Here is a 26,686-nt window from a genome sequence, read left to right as displayed (position 1 = left end):
AAAACTCAGAGCACAAGTGATCCACGCCAACGGGACGTCAGCCCATCAGGGGCAGAGCATCGAGGGAGGGCCTTCAGGTAACGTCCTGAGGCCGTCCCGACGGCGTGTGGCGTACTCCCCGATGATGCTGCTTTAGAGGGGCCGGAGCATCTGAAAACAGGCGCAGCCCCCGATTTCGGCATCAAAAGGGATTCTCTGCCCAATCGGCGAATACGATTTTGGCGTCGGCAAGCGGAGAATCCCACCCTTACCCTCAGGTACGGAGATTCCAGCCGCTCATCTTTCAAATAGTTGAGTCTCCTCAAATTCTTCACCTGTAAACATTTTTCTGTCAATATTGATCTACTTACACAACTCAAGGGGTATCTTCCCAGAATAAATACAACTCCTCAGTGTCATGACTAGCTCAGGGAATTAAATTTCCCCCAATATCACAACAGATAAAACCAGCAGAATCACCGTATGATGAATGATTTTGTAAATATTTTCTGTGATTCTTTTTAGCTACATTTGCTACCGCAAAAAGACTGAACGAGGAACTCCACCAAGAATAAATATTCTTCAGAATGTTGTGTCTGGATTTTCTTTAAGGGAATGTGGAGACAATCACTCAGGTAATTCCAAAATGAGCGTTGTTTAATTTGGATTCACAAAACAGTGATGTAGAAACTGAATATCAACACACATTCCTGTCACAATACTTTACTGCAGTTTTCTTGTTAATGGTACCAAACTCTGCTTATTGAAGAAGAATTGAAACTGTGATCTGACACTGGAGCTAATTGATTAATTCATCAATTGGGATTGATGTCCAGAATTCTCCGCAAGAGAAGGAATTCTTCTCTGTCTGCTGGTTTGAAACCAATTTTTATAATCAAAGATGACAGCTCATTCACCATGCTGGATAACTTGCTGTTTTCTTCTATGTTTGACCATTAGTTATAGCTCTAAGAAGGAATTCACTGGGTTCAATTCCAGATTTATTTACAGAGAAATGAAAGTTAGCTGCCAAAATGAAGTCAGCTGCCAAAATGAATTAGTGGTACAGTCCAACGTTGAAATACAGAACAGCAGCAGACAACAGCCAAGCACAGGAATATTACAAACATACATATTAAGAGCAGGAGTAGGCCCCTTGGCCCCTCGAGCCTGCTCTGTCATTCAGTAAGTTCATGGCTGATCTGATTGTAACCACTTATCTACCCCCGGATAACCTTTCACCCCCTTGTTTACCAAGAGTATCTACCTCTGCCTTAAAAATATTCAAAGTTTCTGCTTCCACTGCCTTTTGAGGAGGAGTTTCAAAGACCCGTGAACCTCTGAGAGAAAATAAAAATTGTCCTTGTCTCTGTTTCAAATAGGCAACCACTTATTTTTAAACAATGGCCCCTAGTTCTAGATTCTCCCAGAAGAGGAACCATCCTCTCTACATTGATTCTGTCAGGACCCCTCAGGATCTTAAAGGTTTCAATCAAGTCACCTCTTACCCTTTCTGCACTTAAACCTCAGCAGAGAGTATTATTTTTATGAATCTGGCTTTGAGGTGCTGCGGGACCTTCCAATTTTGTGCGCAGAGTGGGTGAATCATGATGTCACATCGCCTGTAATGTTGATTTTCTGTACAATACAGCATTCAGTGTGATTTGGACAGGTTGAGTGAGTGGGCAAATGAATGGCAGATGCAGTACAATGTGGATAAATGTGAGGTTATCCACTTTGGTGGCAAAAATGAGAAGACAGATTATTATTATCTGAATAGCCATAAATTAGGAGAGAGGAAAGTGCAACGAGACCTGGGTGCCCTGATACACTAGTTACTGAAGGTAAGCAAGCAGGTGCAGGCAGTAAAGAAGGCAAATGATATGCTGGCCTTCCTTGGGAGAGGATTTGAGTACAGGAGCAGGGATGACTTGCTGCAATTATGCAGGGCCTAGGCGAGGCCACACCTGGAATATTGTGTGTGCAGTTTTGGTCTCCTTATCGGAGGAAGGATGTTCTAGCTACCGAGAGAGTGCAGCGAAGGTTTGGGGGAAGGTGGGATTAGGCTATTGAGTTGAATGATCAGCCATGATCTTAATGAATGGCGGAGTGAGCTTGAAGGGCCGAATAGCCTCCTCCTGCTCCTATTTTTTCTATGTTTCTATTTTAAACCGCAATAACTAGCACGGTAGCACAAGTGGATAGCACTGTGGCTTCACAGCGCCAGGGTCCCAGGTTTGATTCCCTGCTGGGTCACTGTCTGTGTGGAGTGTGCACGTTCTCCCCCTGTCTGCGTGGGTTTCCTCCAGGTGTTCCGGTTTACTCCCACAGTCCAACGATGTGCAGGTTAGGTGGATTGGCCATGATAGATTGCCCTTAGTGTCCAAAAGGGTTAGGAGGGGTTATTGGGTTACGGGGATAGGGTGGAAGTGAGGGCTTAAGTGGGTCGGTGCAGACTCGATGGACTGAATGGCCTCCTTCTGCACTGTATGTTCTATGTTTATGTCTATAACTAGAAGGGAGGCCCAGCTAGTGCTATTCCCAGGTGAGCTGGTTTTGGCATTTTTTGTTCTCCCATGAGATGAGGGCATTGCTGGCTAAGGAAACATTTGTTGAGAAGTGGTGTTGAGCTGCCTCCTTCAACACTTGCAATCCATGTGGTGCAAGTAAACAGGTGTTGTACGAAGGGAAATCCAGAATGTTGAAAGAATATCCTGCCAAGTTAAGATGTTGTATGGTGTTGAGGGGAATGTAAAGGGTTGACATCAGAAACATGTACTGGGGCGAGATTTTCCACCCCCCCCCTCCCCCCGAGGCATGTCTTGTGGCAGCTGAGTCGACCCGCTGTTGGCAGGCGTAGGGTCTTCTGGTCCTGCGGCTATCATGGGGGTTACCGGTTGTATGCATTCCCTGCTGCCTGGAAAACCATTGTGGCGAGAGTTCATCGTCAATGGGACTGAAAGATCTGCTGGCAGGAAAGGCCGGAAATTTCTGGCCATCGTGTTGATGAAATAATCATATCAGATAAAAATAACTAGGAAAAAAAACAGAGATCTGGAAGCAGGGGAAGCCCAACCTCATGGTGGTCAGTCTATCACTAGAAATGGAGACAGAGACGTCAAGGAATGGAAGTGTCAGAAATAGACCATGTAAGGGTGAGAGAGGAGTGGAAATTGGAAACAATGCCGATCCATTTTTTCAGGTTCAGATGAAAGCATGAAGTGGTACCAATCAAGTAATCGGTGTAATGGAAAAAGAGTTGGAGGAGGGGATCTGAGTTGCACCCTTATTTTGCTTCCAATAATCATTCAAACCCATTGCTACCTCAACCACAGCTCTTCACACCCTGATTACTGCTAGGATTCCATCCCATTCTCCCAGTTTCTCGGTCTCCGATGCATCTCTTCTGATGAAGCCACCTTTGGAAACGGTGCTTCTGACATGTCTGCCTTTTTCCTTAACTGAGGTTTCCCCTCACTGTGCTTGATTGTGTACTCAACCATGTCCACCATATCTCTCGCACCTCACCCCTCCTCATGTCCTATCCCTCCCAGAAACATGGTAGGGACCCCTTCTTCTTGCTTTCCACCCCACCAGACTCCGCATTCAAAGGCTTATCCTCTGCCATTTCCACCAACTCCAGCTTGATGCCAGCACAAAACACATTTTCCCCTCACCACCCCCTCCCCCTCCTCCTCCCAACCCTGACCCCCCCCCCCCCCCCCCAATCAGCATTCCGCAGGAACCATTCACTCTGTGATACCCTTGTCTATTCCTCCATCACTCCCAACTCCTCATCTCTTTCCCACGGTACCTTCTCTTGAAATCACAGAAGGTGCAACACCTGCTACTTTATCTCCTCCCTCCTCACTGTCCAAGGCCCCAAACACTCATTTCAGGTGACACAACATTTCACTCGCAACTCTTTCAATTTGCTCTACTGTATTTTAGGGAGACTAAACACAGACTGTGTGGCCGCTTTGTGGAACACCTTCGCTCAGTCTGCAAGCATAAACCCGACTTTCCTGTTGCTTGCCATTTCAACACACCATCTTGTTTTCCTACCCACATGACCATCCTGGGTCTGCTGCAATGTTCCAGTAAAGATCAACACAAACTGGAGGAAAGCACCTCATCTTCTAATTAGGCAGGTTACAGTTTCCTGGATTCAACATTGAGTTCAACAACTGTAGACTGTGAACTTTCTCCTCCATTTTGACTCCTTTTTGTTAATCAATATGTTTTGTCCTTGCAACCTCCCCCGCCCCATCTCCTACAGGGCCATCTGTCACTTGTTCTTAATGTTTGCTTTCACTGAACAGAGACCTTTGTTCTCCAAGTAACATATTCTGCTATCTTACCTTTCTGTCGCTATTAGCACCTTCTACAGTTCTTCATACTGTCATTAACACTTCCTTTCTTTCGTGCTCTACACATCTTTGTGCAATCTCTCCTAGCTCGTATTTATCACTAAACTTCCCCCAGTTGAAACCCCTCTTAAACCGTAGAAAATCAATCACATTTCTCCCTCTAGTTCTGAAGAGGAGTCATACAGACTCTAAAAGTTAACTCTGTTTCTCTCTCCACAGATGCTGCCAGACCTGCTGAGATTTTCCAGCATTTTCTGTTTTTATTCAAGGCTGGAATTTAATCTTCAAGGGTATTTGATATCTTGTAAGGACAGGAAGCAAGGAAAGGGTGGTGGTGTTACTTAAGGATGACATTGCTATAGTTGTGAGAGATTACCTTAGTTCAGAAGATCAAGATGCAGAATTAGTTGTGGTAGAGATCAGAATTTTCAAATGTAAGAAGTCACTTGTTGGAATACTTTATAGGCCCCCTCATTGTGCCTATAGGTCAGAATATCTAGAAGAAATAATGGGGTCTTGTAAGAACGATATTGCAAAAAATAAAATAGCACAGGGAGTTTACTATTTTAGACCTGGTAATGTGCAATGTGACATGATTGATTAATGACCTCTGAAAAAAGGGGTCTTAAGGCACCAATGATCATAACATTCTGGGTTGTATTTTCAGTTTGAAGTATGTGTCGAAGACAAGTGTCTAAACTTAAATTAAGACCATTACGAAAGTTTCAGGACAGAAATGGCTCAATTGAACAGAATGACAGGTTAAACGCAGAAGCAGTGGTAGATATTTGAGGAGATATTTCATGATTCTCAGCAAAGATATATTCCATTGAGAAGGAAAGATGCTATGAAAAGGGTGCAATGCTAGCTAAGGAAGTCAAGGATAGTGTTAAATTCCAAAAAAATGCACACAATATTGTGAAAATTAGTAATAGGTCAGAAGATTGGACAGATTAATAATGGGGGAAAAGGAAATGGCAGAAGCATTGAAAAGATATTTTGTTGTGCCTCCTACAGTGAAGACCAAGACTCTCAGGAATACTTGAAAATCAAGGGGTAAAAGAGAAGGAAGAACTTAAAACAATCACAGTCAGTAGGGAAAAGGTACTGGGAAAACTATTAGAATGAAAGATTAACAAGTCCCCTGGACCTGATAAGAAATAGGAACAGGAGTAGCCATTCAGCCCATTGAGCGCCCCGCCCTTCCATTTAATGATATGATAACTGGTCTTCTATTTCAACACTATTTTCCTGCGCTATCCCTGTACCCCTTGATGTTTTTAATATGTAGAAAGCTATCGATCTCAGTCTTGAACATATTGAATGATTGAGCCTCGACAGCTCTCTGGGGCAGAGAAATCCAAAGATTCACCACGCTCTTGAGTGGGGAGGTTCCTCCTCATTTCATTCCTAAATAGCCTGCTCTTTATTCTGAAACTGTGCCGCTAGTTATAGACCCCCCCCCCATCCCCACCCCAGCCAGGGGAAACATCCTTTCTGCATCTACCCTGTTGAGTCCTGCAAACATTTTGTATCTTTGAATGAGATCACCCCTCAGTCTCCTAAACGTCAGAGAATAAAGGCCCAGTCTATTTAATCTTTCCTCGTAGGACAATCCCTCACCCCAGGAATTAGTTTGGTGAACCTTCGTCACACTCCTTCATTGGCAAATATATCTTTCCTCAGGCAAGAAGACCAAAATTATACACAACACTCCAGGTGCAGCCTCACCAAAGCTCAATATAATTTGAGTAAAACTCCCATACTCAAAACCTCTTGTAATGATGACTTCTGTCCTTGTTCTTAAAATATATGGCTGCAGAGATAGTAAATGCATTGAGTGTGATCTTCCAAACTTCCCAGATTCTGGAAAGCACCTTGTGGATTGGAAGATAGTGAATGTAACTCCTCTATTCAAGAAAGGTGGAAGACAAAAAGAAGGAAACTACAGGCCAGTTAGTCTAACATCTGTCATATGGAAACTGCTGGCATCCAATATTCAGGAGGCTCCAGCACGATATTTAGAAAATCATAATACAATTAGGCAGAACAACATGGTTCTGTGAAAGAGAAATTGTATTTGACTAATTCACAGTTTTCCAAACTTTTCCAGCTGCAGAATCCCTTCGACCTTCCGAGAGTACCGGAGGAAATCCCTGAGAAACATTCTTATTGTGTTGAAGAATTAAGCAACAAAAAGTGCTTATTAGTGCGCTATAGGTACAAACATACAAAAACAAACTTAAAAGATGTTTCTATGTCACATATGTACACGTTTATTATAATAAAAAAGTTATTATTCAGCAAATACTTCCAAGTCTTATCTTTTTGTAATTTTTAATGGGGCACCCACTCACACACCCTCCCTCACCCTCACCAACTCTCACCCTCACTCACTCTCACCCATTTTCACTCTCACCCACTCTCATCCTCACTCACCCTCACCCACTCCCACCTCATCCACTCTCACCCATTCTCCCTCTCACCCATTCTCCCTCTCACCCACTCTCACCCCCACCCACTCTCACCCCCACCCACTCGCACCCTCACCCACTCGCACCCTCAGCCACTCTCACCCTCACCCTCTCGCACCCTCATCCACTCTCACCCTCACCCACTCTCATCCTCCTTCAACTTCACTTACCCCGTCCGCACCCATCCTCAAACAGACCCACAACTCACTCACACTTTCATCCATACTCTCACACACACTCCCAGCCGCACCCATATTCTCACCCACATTCCTGCATTCTCACCCACACCATCATCCACACCCTCACCCACCCTCTTACCCACTCCCACCCACTTTCACTCACACTCTCACCCACATTCTCACCCACACCCTCACCCGCATTCATACCCTCGCCCACAGGCTTGCCCATACCCTCACCCACACCCGCTCCCATACCCTCACCCACACCTGCACTCATACTCCCACCCACACCCTCACCCACACCCGCACTCATACCTTCACCCACACCCTCACCCTCACCCACACCCTGACCCACACCCGCACCCATACCCTCGCCCACACGCTCGCCCATACCCTCACCCACTACCACACCCTCACCCATTCCCTCATCCACACCCTCGCCCACACCCTCACCCACTCCCTCACCCACATTCTCACCCACACTCTCACTAACACTCACACACACCCACACTCTCACCCACATTCTCACCCACACTCTCACTAACACTCACGCACACCCACACTCACCCACACTTCCACCCACGCCCTCACTCTCATCCATGCTCTCAGCCACTCAGCCACACTCTCAGTAACACCCGCACCCACACCCACCCTCTCACCCACACCCTCACACACATTCTCACCCGCACCCACACCCACACTCTCACCCACACCCCCACCCAGACCCTCACCCATACTCTCACCCATGCCCTCACCCAGACTTCCACCAACACTCTCACCCCAGTTGCCAAGAGGATATAGAGTCTAAAAAGGGATTTTGATAGATTTAACGAGTGGATGAAAATTTGCAGATGGAGTTTAGGTTGGAAAAATGTGAACTTGTCCATTTTGGCAGCAAGAATAAAAAAGCAGTATATTACTTAAATGAGGAGCTGCTGCAGAACTCTATCATACAGAGGGATCTGGGTGGCCGGGCACACAAATTAAAAATGTCAGTATGCAGTTACAAGTGATTAAGAAGGCAAATGGAATGTTGGTATTCATTGCAAGAGGAATTAAATACAAAAATAGGAAAGTATTGCTACAGCTGTACAGGGCCTTGGTGTGACCACTTCTAGAATACTGTGCATGGTTTGGTCTCTTTACTTAAGAAAGGATATAATTGGATTAGGAGCAGTTCAGAGAAGGTTCACTTGCCTGATTCCTGGTTTGAAGGGCTTATCTTTTGAGGAAACGTTGAACAGATTGGGCCCATGACTATTGACGTTTAGAAGAATGGGAGTTGATCTTCGTGATTCTGAGGGGACTTGATAAGATGAATACTAAATGGATGCTTCCTGTTGTTGGGGCGTTTAGTGTCATGATATGCGGACACACACATAATGATATATCGACAAGTAGCCAATGGACACAGAGAACAGAACATGACCAATAAGCAGGCCGGACACTCAGGGGTGGGATCTGACTATAAAAGACATGAGGCACTCACACTCCACCTCTTTCCACTGATGAACATCTAGAGAGTCAGTCAAGGGTGTTGTTACAATCTCACATCTCCACCACATTTCTAAGAGCTAGTCTGGTTCAGTCAGACAGAGTAACCACATTTAAGTTAGCAGAGAGTCGAACTCACAGAGAACTGTGCTAACTGTGCTACTGGTTTAATAAGCCTGATGGAACTAACTTCAAGGTCTGGAATATCTTTCTGAACTAAGCTGCAGCCAGTTGCAGCCAGTGTTAGACCTGTGTACCTAACACGACAGGTCCCAAACTGGTCGACCTTTTATGCAAATAAGCCCCTACTGGGGAGCTCGTACTTCTCAAGGAGCACAGGGAAAACAATCATCCCCAGCCCAAATGTCCCATGCAGGTTATTACAAACCTAAGCAGCTCCATAATGGAGGACTCTTTGTTCTATGGGCTGGTCCCAGAGATGCACCCCGTGACAACCATCAATTGCTACCAGAGGTCCATCAACTCAGTGAAAGATGCTGCCCATAACTTGCTGGTCTTCCAGCGCAAAGCAGAGTCCTTGGCTCAGTATTTGCACTCCAAACCCCAGGTCTACATGTTGAAGAAAGCCTTAACATTTGGGGCAACATCTCAATGGGCAAAGGCCGCGATGTAAGGTCCTCCCACCATCAAAGGGCTGGAACCCATAGAAAACCCCTTGGGCCACACACCAGAATATATTTAGCATGAAATGTATAGGGCTGGATTGTCCTATTGCCGAAGCCGAAATCACATTCGGCAATTGGCCGAATTGACGCCGAAATCGGGGGCACCGCCTGTTTTCAGATCCTCCGCCCCCTGCAAAACGGTGTCATCGTTGAGTATGCCGCACACCTCAGGACGTGACCTGAAGGCCCTCCCCCGATGCTCCGCTCCTGATGGGGTGGATCACTTGTGGTCTGAGGTTTCTCAACCTCACGTGGCGGCTGCGGACTGTGTTCAGTGCCGCCACAGTGGGGGGAGGGGGAGCTGTTCCGCTGGTCTGGGGGGCTTCGGCAGGGGCTGGGGGGGCTTGTGGGGGCTGGTCCAGGGGTGGCAAGGCAGGCACTATCTGGCAGGCCGGGTCCGTCCGCAGCTGGCGCCATGTTGTACAGCGCGACCGCATCTCTGTCCATATCTGCAGGGAAAACCGGAGGTTTTACGTGGCGGGGCTGCTAGCCCCCCATCGGTGCGGGGGTGGCGCAGACTTTTTGGTCGTAATACTAGACACATGCTCCAGACATAGCCTCAAAATAGGAGAAAACAGCCATAATGTTTGTTGTAAATAGAATATGTAATTGTAAGCGTAGTAAGGCTGTTTTGAGAAAAATGAACGGTTTTGCTCTTTGTGGTGAATGTATTGCTGTAACAATTCACCATGTACATATCTGTATTACGCTGTTGCCCATGTGGGCTCCACCTATGGACCATTGTAAGGTATTACCTATGATGTAGCATGTTGGGGCCTGTGTGGGCTCCGCCCCTGGCTCCACCCCTTGAGGGGAGGTATAAGAGCAGTCGCCCTTTGGCGGCTCCCACTAACTGATCAGTCGCAGGCAGGCACTGTTCTAGTTGATTAAAGCCACAGTTTACTCCTACTCCTGGTTTCGTGTGAATTGATGGTCGCATCACTCTTTATCTAATGTTTGATTTGAACTGTTATGTAATGTACCTTTACATCTTTACTGAATAGAGTATATTTTCCGAAACATTGTACTCAGCTACTTTTTTGTGCTCTGTTTATATTGACCCGTTGTCAGCAGTAAGGCATGTTACCAACAATTGGATGCACAATGCAGTTCTTAAAAGGAAATCTTTCAGAATCCTGAGCCAGTTCAGGCAGATTTGAACGAAACCCAAGCAAAAGGAAGCATCTAATTCATGCAATTTTTAGCAACCAGTTGCTTTGAGATGAATGTTTTTACCCAGATTCAGTAAATTGTATTTGAATTCATTAATTTAGGCCGATGTTGAATCAACTTAATTGATCTTGGTGCATTGCAATGAGACAGGTGGGCAGTGAGGCTTATTATCAATATGTGAATCGGTGTCGTCTTACTGTTGGGTGATTCTGCCACTTGCTATTTACTGCCCTTTCAATTAAGGTAAAACTGGAATGACTTATGTAATGGTCAAAAGCCTGAGGCAGTGGCTGGTCTTCTTCAATTAAGTTGAACAGAGTAACTTTGAATATCACACACGTTGGTTTTCCTTCCGATCTGCTTCCACCTGAGATCCATGAAACCGATCTTCTGTCTACAGCAGTTGGGAGCATCTGTTCAAACTTCGCATGAAAATCATTGACGAGGAATTGTGCCGTGAAAGGTTTTAGGCGCGCGCACATTGTTCACACTCATCACAGACGGAGTTGGGCTTCGGTCTCCTTTCGCCAGCGAGGGATCAAAGGGAGAACAGGCTCGAGTTGAGGGCAAAGAGGAACTGGACTGTGCAGTGTCCTGTCTGGCGCAAAGGGAAGGTCGAGGCCAGGAACGGATAATGTTGAGGAAGGGTTTGAGGGGCATGGCAGCGACGATGACGATGGAACAATCGATTCCCTTAATGTGGGTTCTTCAGGAGGATTGATGCCTCCATCCAATTTGTGGCTTGAAGACCTGACACTACAACACAGGGCTTCCCAGTGTGATCCCCTTCATTTTTAGTGGTGCTTCTGTGGCATTTTTAGTGATGGGCATCCCGCCCAGAGTACATTGTGTTCTTGCTCCTCTTGTGTTCAATGTGAGGCAGCCCTGTTCATAATGTGAGGGAAGGCAGTAGATGGTTTCCTTGTCAATGTTTGACCTGATGCACTGAGGCTTCAGTGGGCTAAGCATGTCTTTTTGAAATCTCAGAGCCGTTCCTATATCCCACTGTGACTGCTCCTCTGCTGGGTCTGTCCTGCCAGCAATACCCGTCTAGGCGTGCATTCACATTGTGATTGTGGAACTAAACTGGCAATCCAGAACCCTCGTCCGATGATCCAAGGATTGTTCAGGTCTAAATCACCAGCAAGGCGATTGTGGAATTCAAAAACAATTAATTAAATAAACCTGAAATTCAAAACGCATATTAGTTATGGAGATCGTAAAACCACTGGACTGAGGTTTAAAAAAATCCTGTCTGGTTCACCGTTGTCCGTCAGCGCGGAAATCTGCCGTCCTATTTGCAGGCACATTCCTGTTATGTGCCTTTCCCTTTTTTTCCCTGGGTTTTGGTGCGAAAAAGAGATTCTTGTTTCTTTCCTCCCCCAAGGGGGTTTTCTCCTTTCAAAAAGGATTTTTTTAATAAAAAGGATTTTTTTTTTTAAAAGAGAGATTTTTTGAAAAAAGTTTTTAAAGTTTTCAGGAGCGGGGAAAAAAAAAGTTGAATAAAAAAAATTATTATATTGTTTTTGCCTTATCCTCTCCGTGCCCCGACTTTCAGGCAGTTCCTTGTTGCGATCCCCACTCCTCCTCCACGTGCAGCTGCTCCGCTGACCAGGACCAGTCTCTCCTCTTCTTTTTCTCTTCAGCTCCGTGGAACGGAGCTTTGGCGTCTGGGCAGGGCGAGGGAGGCAGGGCCGATTTCGCGGGGCTTTAATTCTTTTAAAAAACCCGCCGGGAAACCCCCCGAAAAAAGCAGCGATTTTGTGGATCTGCAGGAGCCTCTTTGCTTTGGCCGCTCCGTTCGCGAACGCCACCGGAAGTCTGCTTCTAATTCTTGTAGGTCCGGATGACGACATCAGACTCCAAACTGCAACTTTACGGCACCCATCACTTCCCATCGGGTCTTGTGCCCATTAAAAAGATCAGGTTATTAGCAGTATTGCGATCCCAGACCAGACCCCAACAGTGGCTGGGACACTGGATTGAAACCCCAATATTTTATTTTAATTTTCTAAGTCTGTGGGGAAAAAGGATACTTTGCTCTAGGAGTGATTTCACACAAAATAGTGATATGATATATTGAAACAAACTTTATTATGAACACGGTATTAAAATATTATTATGGGCCACGGTTTAGAGAACCCCAAAGTGTATCATGGAATTCACCTGACCCACAACTTTTAATAGATTGTGGTATGGGGAGCACACGGCCCACTCTACAGGTGTGGTACAGCAGAAATGGAAAAGTATTTTTTAAAGCAAAACAATGTTTATTCTATGAACTCAAGTTAAACTTTTAAAACATACAGTGAACATCTTAGCAACCATTAATTCAAATGCAACCCCCAAAGAATACAACACTAAGTAATCCTTAATAACTTCCCAAACAACATCCAGAAGACAGAAGAAACACCTTTTAACAGAAGCACATTAGGTTTACATTCACTATTGAGAACATTTATAATTCTGAATTCTGATCAAGAGATAGTCTTTTCATGGCAGAGAGATCAACAGTACACCCCTCTGTCTGGCTTCAGCTCCAACACTGAAAACGAAACTAAAACACACCCTGCAACAAACAGCCTAAAACAAAAGTAAAAAGCTGACAGACAGCCCAGCTCCACCCACACTCTGACATCACTGATATACACCCATTTCTTAAAGGTACATTTCTTAAACACCCATTTCTTAAAGGTACTCTCACATGACAATATCCTCAACATCCGGCCAGCAAAATAGGTTACTATTACCCCTTAAAAATGCTAATCAACACAATAACATTTTACTGCTGTCTTTATTCTGACTCAGACAACAAAACTCTCTCAGCTCTCAATCCACTTTCAAATTCAATTAGCAGACCCAGGCATACTTGCTTGACAGAGATGCTCTCGAAACTGTTTTAAAGAAAGTTCTGTCAGAACCATGCAGAAACTCTGGCTGATCTTCTTCTGAAGCCGCTTCTCAGCTTGTTTCAGTTCACCTTCCAGCAACACCACTAATCTGTCCCCAGACATATATTTAACTGAACTGCAGTGTGAGTAGATGCTTGAGTTCTGCTCGCATCCCAATCTAAAACAAAACTACTTTTCTGCAAAATGCCTGGTACCTTAACTCCTCCCATTATTTACAGCTGTTACAAGCTGAAATCTAATTAACTCCACAGGGAACCCCCTTAATCCAAACAAAACTCCATTAGTCCAAAGTTTTTATGATGCTTTAATTGCACCTCTGGCTCCCAAAACCTTTCAAACCACGATTCTTTAAAAACAATACTCATCATACACCCACTACCCAGGCCTTTAACCCTCATTGTATTCCTATAATACAATATATCTGAAATTCCTTCATTCATCACATCAGGACCAGCTGGAACGTGACAAATCAGAGGGGGAAATTTGGTCAATTCATTTTGGAGACAAAATGCCCCCTGAATTGCACTAAGTGGGGAAATCGGCCCTGTCTTGCCTCATTAATTATGCATTCCTGTGAAACTTGCCGGATTGCTGGCAGGCCGTCTCTGCTTTACCAGCCCTGATGTAATCTCACTATTTCCTCAATGCGGGTGCCATATTTAAACGGGCAGAGACTGCACACATCTCAATGCTTGAAGCACAGAGGCGCCCCACTGAAGATATGACCCCAAAGGCAAAGAGGTGTGCTGCCCCCAGATTTAAATATCCTTAATTTGTGCGCCTATTGGACACCGTGGACCCCACCGCAATGTCCTCTGCCAACGCTCTGGCTGCAGCACGGGCAGCCTCTTGGGAGGCAGTAGCAGCAGTGGTGAGTGTGAACGCTGCTCAGAAGAAGTCAGCTACCCAGTGCTGAAAGAGGATGAATGCTCTCATCCGTTCCGTCATGGTAATTCAACCATCTCATCACTCTCACTTTGTACTCACAAGCACATCGTGCATCCACAGGGATCACAGTGATCACTCACAACCTCCACCAGCACAGCGATGCACACCTCGGTGGGACCCAGATCTCGAGCAGGTTTGGGATCCCAGTCTGGTGAAAACAACACTCATTCAGTTCCACCGCAGGCAGAGGAGGGGATTTCAGATGTTGCTGGCACTCTGAGCACAGCTGGAAGCGAAGAATCTGCTCCATTCCAGGTCAGGCGGTGAGCCTCTGAACTCAGTCCTGTGTTGTGTTATGCTGCTTCGGATAACACAGGCTGCTACTTGATGCAGTCTTAACTAAAGGATGCTCCAGACTCTGAAATGAGTTCAACGTGTTCATTGAACTGTTAACACAGTTCTCAAATGAGTTCGACTCTCTGCTAATCTATCTGTAGTAACTCAGTCTAACTGTACCAGCTTGCTCTCAGCCACGTGCTGGGGTGTGATGCTGCTGATCAACCCTGTCTAACTCTCGAGATGTCTGTCTGTGGAAAGAGGCAGGGTGTGAGTGCCTCATCCCTTTCATAGTGTTTATGTCATGCCCCCTTGTGATGATGCCACCTCTGAGTGTCCTGCCTGCCCATTGGCTGTGTCCTATTCTGAGTGTTCATTGGTTGCATGATTGCATATCATGACATCTCCCCCACTCCTTTAAAACATTTTTTTTGTAGATGTATATACATGTGAATATCTCTGTCTAACGTGACTGACTGAGGAATACAGAACAGAACAAACAAAACAAATGCTCCTAAGTCCAGTCTCTGAGGCTTGTGTCTGATCCTCGTCGACCACCAGAGAGGTGGTGGAGGGGATGACGGTGTCTTGACAGGCGAGTGGGAGGCACGACTGGTGGCCCCGTGGTTCAAGGTGTCTGGAGGTGGCAATTCGACATGTGAAAATGGAGAGGAAAGTGGTTGTGGGCAAGCAACTTTTCGCAGTGCCCTTCGATTCCTTCGCACAATGGAGCCATCAGCCATACATATAACATAGGATCTGGGCGCGGCCTGTCGAACAACGACAGCCAGAGCAGACCACCCACCATCTGGTAACTTGATCCTGACTGTATCTGCCGGGGATAGCACGTCCAGATCGGTGGCATGTGCGTCATAGCCCTGCTTCTGGCTGTCACGAAGCTGCTGCATCTTCTGCAGCACCGGGAGGTGATCCAGGTTGGGCTGGTGTATGGCTGAAAGCGTTGTCCACAGGCCCCTGTTCATCAGGAGTTGAGCTGGCGACATGCCAGTGGACAAGGGAGTCGCCCGGTACGCAAGCAGTGCAAGGTGTATGTCGGAAGCCGAGTCCGAGGCCTTGCGGATGAGCTGCTTAACAATGTGCACCCCTTTTTCAACCTTACCATTGGACTGCGGATAGTACGGACTGGAGGTGACATGCCTGAAATTGTAGCTCTTGGCAAACGTGGACCATTCTCGACTGTAGAAGCACGGACCACTGTCGCTCATGACGGTGTTCGGGATGCCATGCCGTGAGAATGTCTCTTTACACGCTTTGATGATGGTCCGTGAGGTGAAGTCTGGCAGCTTCAGCACCTCAGGATAGTTTGAAAAGTAATCGATGATTAAGATATAGTAGCGACCATTCGCGTGGAATAGGTCAGTGCCAACCTTGGATCACAGAGAGGTCTCTAGGTCATGTGGTTGGAGTGTCTCCTTGCTCTGCGCTGGTTGGAACCTCTGACAGGTTTCACAGTTCAGGACCATGTCTGTGATGTCCTGGTTGATGCTGGGCTAGTAGACTGCGTGCCGGGCCCTGCGCCTGCACTTTTCTACGCCCAGGTGTCCCTCATGAATCTTCCGCAACACCATGCTCTGGAGACATAGCGGGATGACTATGAGGCTGGTTTAGCACACTGGGCTAAATCGCTGGCTTTGAAAGCAGACCAAGGCAGGCCAACAGCACGGTTCAATTCCCATACCAGCCTCCCCGAACAGGCGCCGGAATGTGGCGACTAGGAGCTTTTCACAGTAACTTCATTTGAAGCCTACTTGTGACAATAAGCGATTTTCATTTTTTTCATTTTCCTGTCCAGCTAGAGCAGGGTGCCATCAATTAGCGTCAGGTCGTCCTTGACGTTGTAGAATTGAGGGCATTGTCCTTTCTGCCAGCCATTGCTGAGGTTGCGGATGACTCGCTGCAACCTCGCTGCGGCCTTTGGCCGTCTCTTCTCGGATGAGAACGATCTCCTCATCTGTTGCCGGGAGAGTGCTTGCACACAGTTGTACCTGCAATTCAATGTGCTGGATGATATCCAGTGGTTCACTTGGTGAGTTGATGGAGCGGGACAATGCATCGGCGATGATGAGCTCCTTGCCAGGTGTGTACACCAAATTGAAATCATACCTCCGGAGTTTGAGCAGAATTCTCTGCAAACGAGGCGTCATGTCTTTCAGGTCCTTTTGGATGATGTGGACCAGAGGCCTGTGATCCGTCTCAACAGTAAATGTTGGCAAGCCGTAGACATAATCATGAAATTTGAGGATGCCGGTGAGAAGACCTAAACACTCCTTCTCAATCTGTGCATATCTGGTCTCAGTGGGTGTTATTGTCCATGCCACGTATGCTACTGGTACCCAGGATGACGTGTCGTCTCTTTGAAGCAACACCGCTCCAATGCGGTGAGGGCAGCACGGTAGCATTGTGGCTAGCACACATGCTTCACAGCCCCAGGGTCCCAGGTTCGATTCCGGCTTGGGTCACTGTCCGTGCGGAGTCTGCACATCCTCCCCGTGCGTGCGTGGGTTTCCTCCGGGTGCTCCGGTTTCCTCCCACAGTCCAAAGATGTGCAGGTTAGGTGGATTGGCCATGATATATTGCCCATAGTGTCCAAAATTGCCCTTAGTGTTGGGTGGGGTTACTGGGTTATGGGGATAGGGTGGAGGTGTGGACCTTGGGTAGGGTGCTCTTTCCAAGAGCCGGTGCAGACTCGATGGGCCGAATGGCCTCCTTCTGCACTGTAAATTCTATGATTCTAATGCCATCCTGACTCGCATCTGTGGATATCTTGGTCTCTCGGTCTGGGTCAAAGAATGCAAGGATGGGTGCAGTGGTGAGCTTGGCTTTCAGCTCCAGCCACTCTGTTCGGTGCTCCGCCTTCCACTCAAAGGCGGTTGATTTTTTCACCAGGTTGTGTAGGGCCGTGGTGGATGTGGCCAAATTTGGGATGAACTTGCCAAGGAAATTGACCATTCCCAGGAAGCGCAGTACTGCCTTCTTATCCTCGGGGACTTTCATTGCCTCGATGGCTTTAATTTTGTCCGGGTGCACACCGTGTCACTAAATCTGATTGCCCAGGCACTTCAGCGTGAATGTCCCAAAACAGCACTTGAGGCCATGTTCATGTATGCGTCGGAATACTTTCTTGAGTCGTGACACATGTTCCTCTGGGGTTGTGGACCAGATTATGATATCGTCAACATAGACACAAACCCCTTCTATTCCCTCCATCATCTGTTCCATGATACGATGGAAAATCTCTGATGCCGAGATGATGCCAAATGGCATTTGGTTGTAGCAGAACCTGCCAAAAGGCGTGTTGAAGGTGTAGAGCCTTCTGCTGGATTCTTCAATTTGGATTTGCCAATATCCCTCGGATGCGTCCAATTTTGTGAAGAACCACGCGTGTGCCATCTCACTCGTGATTTCTTCCCTCTTCGGGATGGTGTAATGTTCCCGCATAATGTTTTTGTTTAGATCCTTCGGGTCAATGTAGATGCTTAGATATCCCGAAGGCTTCTTCACGCACACCATCGAGCTGACCCAGTCGGTTGGTTCAGTGACCTTGGAGATGATGCCTTTTTGTTGTAGACTCGTGAGCTCTGCCTTCAGGCGCTCTCTCAGTGGAGCAGGCACACGTCGTGGTGCATGGACCACTGGCTTGGCAACAGGCCGCAGTAGAACCTTGTACTCGTACGGCAGCATGCCCATCCCGCTAAATACATCTGGGTACTGGGTTAGGATGTCGCCGATGCTGGCCTGAAGATCCGAATGGGACGGCGTCGTGGTGTAGACCCTTTGAATGAGGTTCAGTTGCTTGCAGGTGTGCGCGCCTAGCAGGGACGCTCCGTCTGGTTTAACAATCTCGAAGCGTAAGCTTGCTTGTGTGTGTCGGCTGGACACCTGCAGATGGCAGGACCCCAGTGCCTTGATTGCGTTTCCATTGTAGTCCAAGAGTTTGCAGGCAGCTGGAAGGATTGTGGGGGGCTTTTTGGTTCTCTTGAAGTCCACCTGTGAAATCAGGTTGGCGGAGGCACCTGTGTCCAGTTTGAACTGGATGGGGAAGTGGTTGACCTTCATCATTGCATGCCATTCGTCCTCTGAGTCCACGGACAGGATTGATTGGACTTGCGATGTGTCCGATGTGATGTATTCGCACTTCGTAATAATGCCCACTCGGTAAGTTTTGCCCAGGTATTCATCATCTGGATCCGTCGCACTGCCTGGATCAGAGTCATGCATTTGGTGGTGCACACTTCTGATGCGCCGCTGTCGGAATTGGGAGCGCTGGCTCCTGACTGGTGGTGCAGATCTGCAGAGGGCTGCATAGTGGTTTGGTTTCCCACAGTTTAAACAGCATTTGCCTCTAGCAGGACAGCTTTTTAAAAAATGGGCGGTGCCGCAGTTTGCACACGTCATGACGGGCGCCATGACGCTCAGTGCGTCGTTGCGCATGCGCGGTGCGGTTCTCGGACCTCTGCACCTGTGCAGTGCGGTTTTCGGCCGCTTCGTGTTCCCGATCGCATTGCGCATGCGTCGGGCCCTGGGAAGAGCGCGCAAAATGACCGCTTTCGTCAATGTGGAGGCGCTGCATCCGGGAGATGGCCTGAACACTCTCCACCTCGTAAGAGGCTTGTTTTTCACTTTCTGCCATTTTGTACTGTGAATAGCGATTTTTAGAGTGCTCATGCACAGTACACGTTTCAATCGCGACTGGCAGGGTCATGTGCTTGATTTTCAACAATTGCTCTCGCAGAGGATCAGAGTGGACTCCAAAAACGATTTGGTCTCTGATCATGGAGTCAGTGATATCACCGAAGTTGCAGGATTGCGCTAGCAATCTAAGGTTAGTTAGATAGGAGGTGAAGGATACGTCTTTACCTTGCATCCTCTGCTTGAAGATGTAGCGCTCGAAGATTTTGTTCGTGTCCACATCACAGTGGCTGTCCAATTTGTCCAGGATGGTTTGGTACTTAGTTTTGTCCTGCCCTTCGGAAAAGTGAAAGGAGTTGAAGATCTCTATCGCATGGTCACCCACAGTGGTGAGTAGAAGAGCTATCTTCTGCGCATCGGTCGCGCCATTGAGTTTCGATGCTTTCACGTATAGTTGAAATTTCTGCTTGAATGATTGTCAGTTGGCACTAAGATTGCCGGTGGTCCTGAGCTGATGAGGAGCCTGAATCTTGTCCATTGTGCCTGTATGCCGTAGCTGGTTGTCACGGATCCTGCTGAGTTGAACTAAATAGATTGAACAGTCACTCCTGGTATCATGTTGTGTTATACTGCTTCAGATAACACAGGCTGCTACTTGATGCAGTCTTAACTAAAGGATGCTCCAGACTCTGAAATGAGTTCAACGTGTTCATTGAACTGTTAACACAGTTCTCAAATGAGTTCGACTCTCTGCTAATCTAACTGTAGTAACTCAGTCTAACTGTACCAGCTTGCTCTAAGCCACGTGCTGGAGTGTGATGCTGCTGATCAACCCTGTCTAACTCTCTAGATGTCTGTCTGTGGAAAGAAGCAGGGTGTGAGTACCTCATCCCTTTTATAGTGTCTATGTCATGCCCCCTTGTGGTGATGCCACCTCTGAGTGTCCTGACTGCCCATTGGTTGTGTCCTATTTTGAGTGTTCATTGGTTGTATGTTTGCATATCATGACATCCTGGATCAGTTGATTGATCTGCAGCAGCAATCACATGGTGTCCTGTGTGGAGTCTGCACGTCCTCCCCGTGTCTGCGTGGGTTTCTTTCCTCCCACAGTGCAAAGATGTGCAGGTTAGGTGGATTGGCCATGCTAAATTGCCCTTCATGTCCAAAAAGGTTAGGTGGAGTTTTGGGTTCCAGGGATAGGGTGGGCTTAAGTAGGGTGCTCTTTCCAAGGGCCTGTGCAGACTTGATGGGCCGAATGGACTCCTTCTGCACTGTAAATTCTATGATCTATGACTGATCTCTGTGAAAGTTGATGTAATTGTGAACCTTAGCGAAAAGGGAATCTGTGACCTCATGTATGAATTTGTGTGTTGATGCCTGAGAGATCCAGCAGGGGCCCCAGTCAAGCCCTGGAAGGAGCTAGTTGTGTTGAATTTGAGTCTGGCTCTTACTTTCATAGCCACCGGCAAAGAATGTCCTCCGAGCCCATGTGGTGTCAATTCATGGCAAATATTAATTACTAGATCCCTGGACATATGGAGGAGTTGTTCTCGGTCATCTGCAGTAAAGACAGGCACGTCGGTACAGCCTGGGAGTAGTGAGGGGGTATTTATGGTTCCCTGAACCTCTGCGTCTGGAGGGGACAGCGCTAGTTTTGGTCTTCAGGGTTTTGCTCCTGCCTTTGACGAGCCAGCCTCCCCCTTCACTATCATCTCTTTCTTCTCTTATTTCTGTCTGCAAAATGGGAAGCATATCGGAGTCAGAACTCGCCTGAAAGACTAATCTTTCTGTCAATGATTCCTGAGTGACTGGGGGTTAATGGCCCTGGTTTTTGTGTCACCAAAAGGTCACAAAATCTAAACTGCGTTGTGTGTACCTAGGTGAACGTCCTCCAGCAAATCAAGAACGACTGAGGTGAGACTGTTTTGGCGAAATGCCTGGATGTGCTGCTCTCAGTCCAGGCTCTGATATTCTCACACAGCAGTGTGAGATTACAGTGCTTGCAGTTTGGATGAAAATCATTTTCTACACAGGTTGTACAAGATGTTGAAGGTGGTCTGGGGCCGTTCTTCTTGGAATCATCTAGCGCCACTCATGCAAAATCTTATCTGTGTGCTCATTTGCACTTAACTTCATCATCACTTTGGGGAATTGCCATGCTGTGGTCAAGGGGTTAAACCCTGGAGATCAATTAGTGCTAGTTTGCGTGATGTATGCACATTGTTTCTTCAGTTTGGTGATTTTGTTTCCTGCATTACCACAGAGAGATCACTAACAATTCCGAGCTGTGCCATCTGCGCAATCACGGTGCTGGCAAGACGGTGGTGAGCTGTCTCTGCCACACCCCCTTGGACCCTCCCTGTGCGAGAATGCAACCTCACCCCCTCCAACCTCACCCCCTCCTTTGTCGCCGGGGAAGTGAATATTAATATTACCCTCCCCCAAAGACCTCTCACTCCATTTGCTGTATCCCTTGTTCCCAAGGCTCTTCTCGTGCTTATCTGTCATGTTAGCCCATGGACATTCTGAGAGGGAGGGACTTATTCCCCATCTCCACCTCAGCCCTCAGCATTGTGAGGTCACTTGCACTGTTCAAAATGGACCCCCCCCCCCAAAAAACAAACCCTAGCATTCCTCCCATTCGCCGAGCCAGTTCTCACCCTGCAACCTCTGAACTTACCCACGGCCATGTCCCCTCTGCCAAGCCAGCTCCCACCCTGCAGCCAATGAGAAAACACCCCTGTGTTATTGCTTGTCTGGTGGGATTAGACTTTTGTGATAGCCAATATGGCACCACCACTGAAGCCTGCCACTGACTCACGCTGCCCAAGACAAGATCGGCAAAGGGTTCTCGAATGGAGAAGCAAAGTGAAGGTCACCAGGCGCACGTCACTTATGTACTATTTTGAAACAGGTTGGTGTGATTGCACACCAATGCCGTCTCATGATCAAGCATGGGCAGGTGATTCAGGCCAGCAGGAATTAGAATTCGTCTCAAATTAAAGGAAATGACGATCCAAAAGTTCACAAACATGAAACGCACCTGCCATCAATAGGAGGACTTGGCTCCTCCGCCCGTAACTCAATCCTCGACTTCCTGACCCAAAGACAACAACCAGTGAGGAAAACAATGACACCTTCTCCACGATAGTCCTCAATACCGGGACCCCACAAGGTTGCGTCCTCAGCCCCCTACTAGACTCCTTATACACCTGCAACTCTTTGGAAAAATTTGGCTCCAACTCAATCTACAAGTTTGCTGATGACGCGATCGTAGTGGGTCGGATCTCAAACAACGATGAGTCAGAGTACAGGAGGGAGATAGATAACTTAGTGGAGTGGTGCAATGATGCCAATCTCTCCCTCAGTGTCAGCAAAACTAAAGAGCTTGTCATCAACTTCAGGAAGCTAAGTGTCGCATGTGGTGATATTCATGTACACATCAATGGATATAGTTATCTATCAATGTACATAGTTATCGGTATGACCTCTGACCAGCAGGTGGTGATAGAGATCCACCATGTGACTGGAGAGATTCGGTAGTTGTGAATAAGTCAATCTAGAGGACAGTCGCACTAGAGATAGATCCAGGAGAATTAATTTATTAGTTACAATACTAATTTATTAGTATTGTAGCTCATTAGTTATCTTTCCACGTGTTTGTCAATAAATCATTTTTCTAGTTAAAGAACTAGATGTTCTGTGCATATCATTACCACGGCCATAATACAGAACACAACATCGTGCACACCTCTGTCTGCACCAACGGGGCCGAGGTGGAGATGGTTGACAGCTTCACACTCCTAGGTGTAAACATCACCAACAATATGACCTGGTCAACCCATGCCCATGCTACGACCAAGAAAGCACAACAGCACCTATACTTCCTCAGGAAATTAAAGAAATTCGGCAAGTCCACATTGACTCTTACTAATTTTTACAGATGCACCATAGAAAGCATCCTGTCTGGCTGCACCACAGCCTGGTATGGCAACTGCTCAGCTCAAGACCATAAGAAACTACAGAGAGTCATGAACACAGCCCAGTCCATCACACAAACCTGCCTCCCATCCATTGACTCTGTCTACACCTCCCGCTGGCTGGGGAAAGCGGGCAGCAGAATCAAAGACCCTTCCCCACCCGGATTCTTCCCTCTTCCACCAGGCAGAAGATATGAAAGTTTGAGAACACCCACCAACAGATTCAAAAACTGCTTTTCCCCCACTGTTCCCAGACTCCTGAATGGCCCTGTTATGGATTGAATTGGGGTGGGATTCTCTGTTGGCTGATGCCGAATCACGAATTGATTGGAGGGCACGGTAGCATAGCGGTTAACACAATTGCTTCACAGCTCCAGGGTCCCAGGTTCGATTCCCGGCTTGGGTCACTGTCTGTGCGGAGCTTGCACTTTCTCCCTGTGTGTGCGTGGGTTTCCTCCGGGTTCTCCGGTTTCCTCCCACAGTCCAAAGCTGTGTAGGTTAGGTGAAATGAAATGAAATAAAAATCGCTTATTGTCACAAGTAGGCTTCAAATGAAGTTACTGTGAAAAAGCTCTTAGTCGCCACATTCCGGCGCCTGTTCGGGGGAGGCTGGTATGGGTGGATTGCCCATACTAAATTGCCCTTAGTGTCCAAAAAGGTTAGGTGGGATTACTGGGTTATGGGGATAGGGTGGAGGTGTGGGCTTAGATAGGATGCTCTTTCCAGGGCCTGGTGCAGACCCGATGGGCCAAATGACCTTCTTCTGCACTGTAAATTCTATGATTCTATGGTTCCGACGCTGAAATTGTGGCAGTTGCCGATTTGACGCCAAATCGCAAATCTCCGTCACCTCGACAGCGATGCCAATACGTTCCGGAATGCACGTACAGTAAACACCTTTGCATATCATTAGCGGGCCTGACCTGGTATTCTCCAGGGCCTCTGCGAGTCTCCTCCTCCAATGGGCCGAGTATCAGTGTGCTTTCAAAAATCGTGAAACTGGCATTGTGACTGCTGAGGGAGAGCGAGAGGAGGTTGGACATGGAGAGGAGCGACCATGGGCTGCCGGGCTGGACACTGGCTTGGCTGGCTGGGGTGGGAGGGGCCTGTCAGAGCCGGGGACAGAGAGGGGAATAGGCCGAGTGGCTGGGGTGACTCTCCACAGGTTTGGGGCGGTGTGCAGACATGGACCACCATTCCTGCAGCCTTCAAGGCAACAATCATGCTGTGCACCCACTGACCACCTGGTCTGCAGAGTGACACCGGCTTATGAGGCCAGGGGTGCGGGGATGGGTGTGGAGGGACCTGTGGGAGTAGATCCCGCAGTGCCAACTGGAGCCACCATGTAGCCCGGTGGACCTGGTTGGGCACAGGGGTACGCACCATGCTAACATGTCAGCCTTTCACCCCCTGCAGACAATAGATAATAGAATTCAACTAGCAATGGTGGCCTTCCTTCTAGTTACCGCAGCCCTGGGGGATATCCTGCAGCTGTACGAGCCGGAGCTGCTCGAGGAGGAGGAAGCTGCAGCAGCGGAGAGTGCAGCAGTAGAGGGGGCATCAGAGGGGCAGGAGGCAGCCGCCCAGGGTGCAGAGTAATCTGTCCACAGGCCGAGGAGGAGGAGGTGCCAAGGAAACGTTACATGAGGCCTCGTGTACTGGCACTGTCTGTAATTCGAGGACATGCCGGACCGGGCATGCCGTCGGAGACTGGCTGAGCAGAGGGACAGTGCGATGTATGTGCCAGATGATGGCACACCTGGCACTGTGGGGGAATGGGGGAGAACACCCGTTCCCGGTGGCCGTCAAGGTGATGGTAGCCCTGAACGTTTTTGCGACGGGGTCCTTCCAGGTACCGAATGGGTACCTGTCAGGGATCTCACAGACCTCGGTGTACAGGTGCATCCGCGTCGTCACAGAGGCCCTATATGCCCAGGCAGCTCAATATATCTATTTCAGTGTGGACCGAGCCCACCAGGATGACCGGGCAGCGGGGTCCACGGGGTAATAGACAGGATGCATGTCGCACTACGTGTAATTGATGATGACAGGCCGGTGTACACAAACCGAAAAGGGTACCACTCAATGAATTTGCAGCTGATAGGTGACCATCAGATGCAGATCATACACATCTGTTCCTGATTCTTGGGCAGTGTGCACAACGCCTTCATCCTGACACACTCGACGATTCCTGACATGTTCAAGGCACCCCTCCCCGGCTAGCTCCTGGTTGGCAGGGGTGATTCACTAAGGTCGTAGCCGATGATGTCTATCCGGAGGCCACAGACCGACGCGGAAACCCGTTACAATGATCCCCTCCAGGTTTACTGACTACGGGCAGGGGGGATATGGCCAGGGGCACGCACAGCGTCCCAACCCCACATGCCCTCACTGCCTCTCCCCCTGACCACCTACCCTGCATGCACCTCCCTCTGTGATACATACCTGAGGCACTCTGGGGCCTGGGACTTGGAGTGCAGTATTATAATTACAAACTGCTTAACATATTGAAGTTGGGCAACTGGGCCTGGCCTTGACAGTGATGCTCACATCCCATGAACAACTAAAAATGTATTTTACATGACTTATTATGGTATATCAATACAGTAGCAGGACCCAAGCATGTCACAAATGGTTTTCATTGCTTTAAACTCTATTTAATTGTGGTTTTAGTTTTCTTTCTACACCGTGACTATTGTTAAAGAATTGTCCAGATATTGTCTTTGCTCTGTAGTTACACATTGTTTAACTTAGTTTCAGGATGCAGAGCTGAACTTTTTGAAGGTATCGATTTTCCTGGAAATGATATTACTTCAGTCCTCACGCCTGATGCCATATTCTGTCAAAAAGTTTGCACTTACCACCCTCGGTGTTTATTCTTCACTTTTGTGAAAAAAGAGTGGGACACTGACCATAGAAGGTAATGTGACTGTCATGTGTTTAGAAGTCTGTTTAAACTGAAAATTCCTTCCTAAAAATGTTCTTCTATATCGGACATGACATTTCAAATTTCAGTCTGCAGAGGAATCATTGGCCGTTATTTAACATGAGCCTCGCTGCTGGCTGGAGAAGAACATTCTTTCAGGAAAGCCTATTCAATGGCCAGGAACAGGCCTTCCCCAGGATCAGGGAGTCAGAAATCCCACTCCATGAGAGCCACTGGTCAAGCAGAGGTTGGCAGCTGTCATTGCAGACAGCGCCACCGGCGGAGAAGTGGCTGCTGCTGGGAGTGTACCCAACCGAGGCCTAGGATTGCTGATGGATCGAAGCCAAAGGAGAGCGTGGTCGGGGTCATAGGCGGGAGAGGATTGGGAGTCAAGGGCAGAGGTTGCAGCTCTCAGCAGCAAACCCCCACCTAGTGTCGAACTCATTGATCAGGCACTGAGTGCCTTTGATCAAGGCATGAACAAGCCCATAAGCAACCCCAAAAGGGTTTGCTTTTTGTGCTTTCCACTTGCAATAGGCAGCCCCTGCCCACCAGTGGCGGTGGGATGAGCCATTACGTGGGCATTAACTTAAGAGCTTCAATTGGCTGTGGAGAACCCTCCCGCCTGAATCAAAGTCG

At 47.8% G+C, this 26,686-nt stretch overlaps 1 protein-coding gene across 1 annotated transcript in view; it reads left to right on the top strand.

Annotated features, from left to right (window-relative positions):
- The window catches only part of LOC140408952 (uncharacterized), a 241,605-nt gene that overhangs the window by 145,112 nt on the left and 69,807 nt on the right, over positions 1-26,686 (top strand). The window contains exons 26-27 of the mRNA XM_072496904.1: positions 505-614; positions 25,876-26,041. Coding sequence (XP_072353005.1) covers positions 505-614; positions 25,876-26,041 — 276 coding nt within the window. The remainder of the gene's footprint in view (positions 1-504; positions 615-25,875; positions 26,042-26,686) is intronic.

This window comes from Scyliorhinus torazame, chromosome 3 (genome assembly GCF_047496885.1).
Source record: "Scyliorhinus torazame isolate Kashiwa2021f chromosome 3, sScyTor2.1, whole genome shotgun sequence".
Classification (NCBI taxonomy): domain Eukaryota; kingdom Metazoa; phylum Chordata; class Chondrichthyes; order Carcharhiniformes; family Scyliorhinidae; genus Scyliorhinus; species Scyliorhinus torazame.
This window is presented reverse-complemented; position numbering and strand designations above follow the sequence as displayed.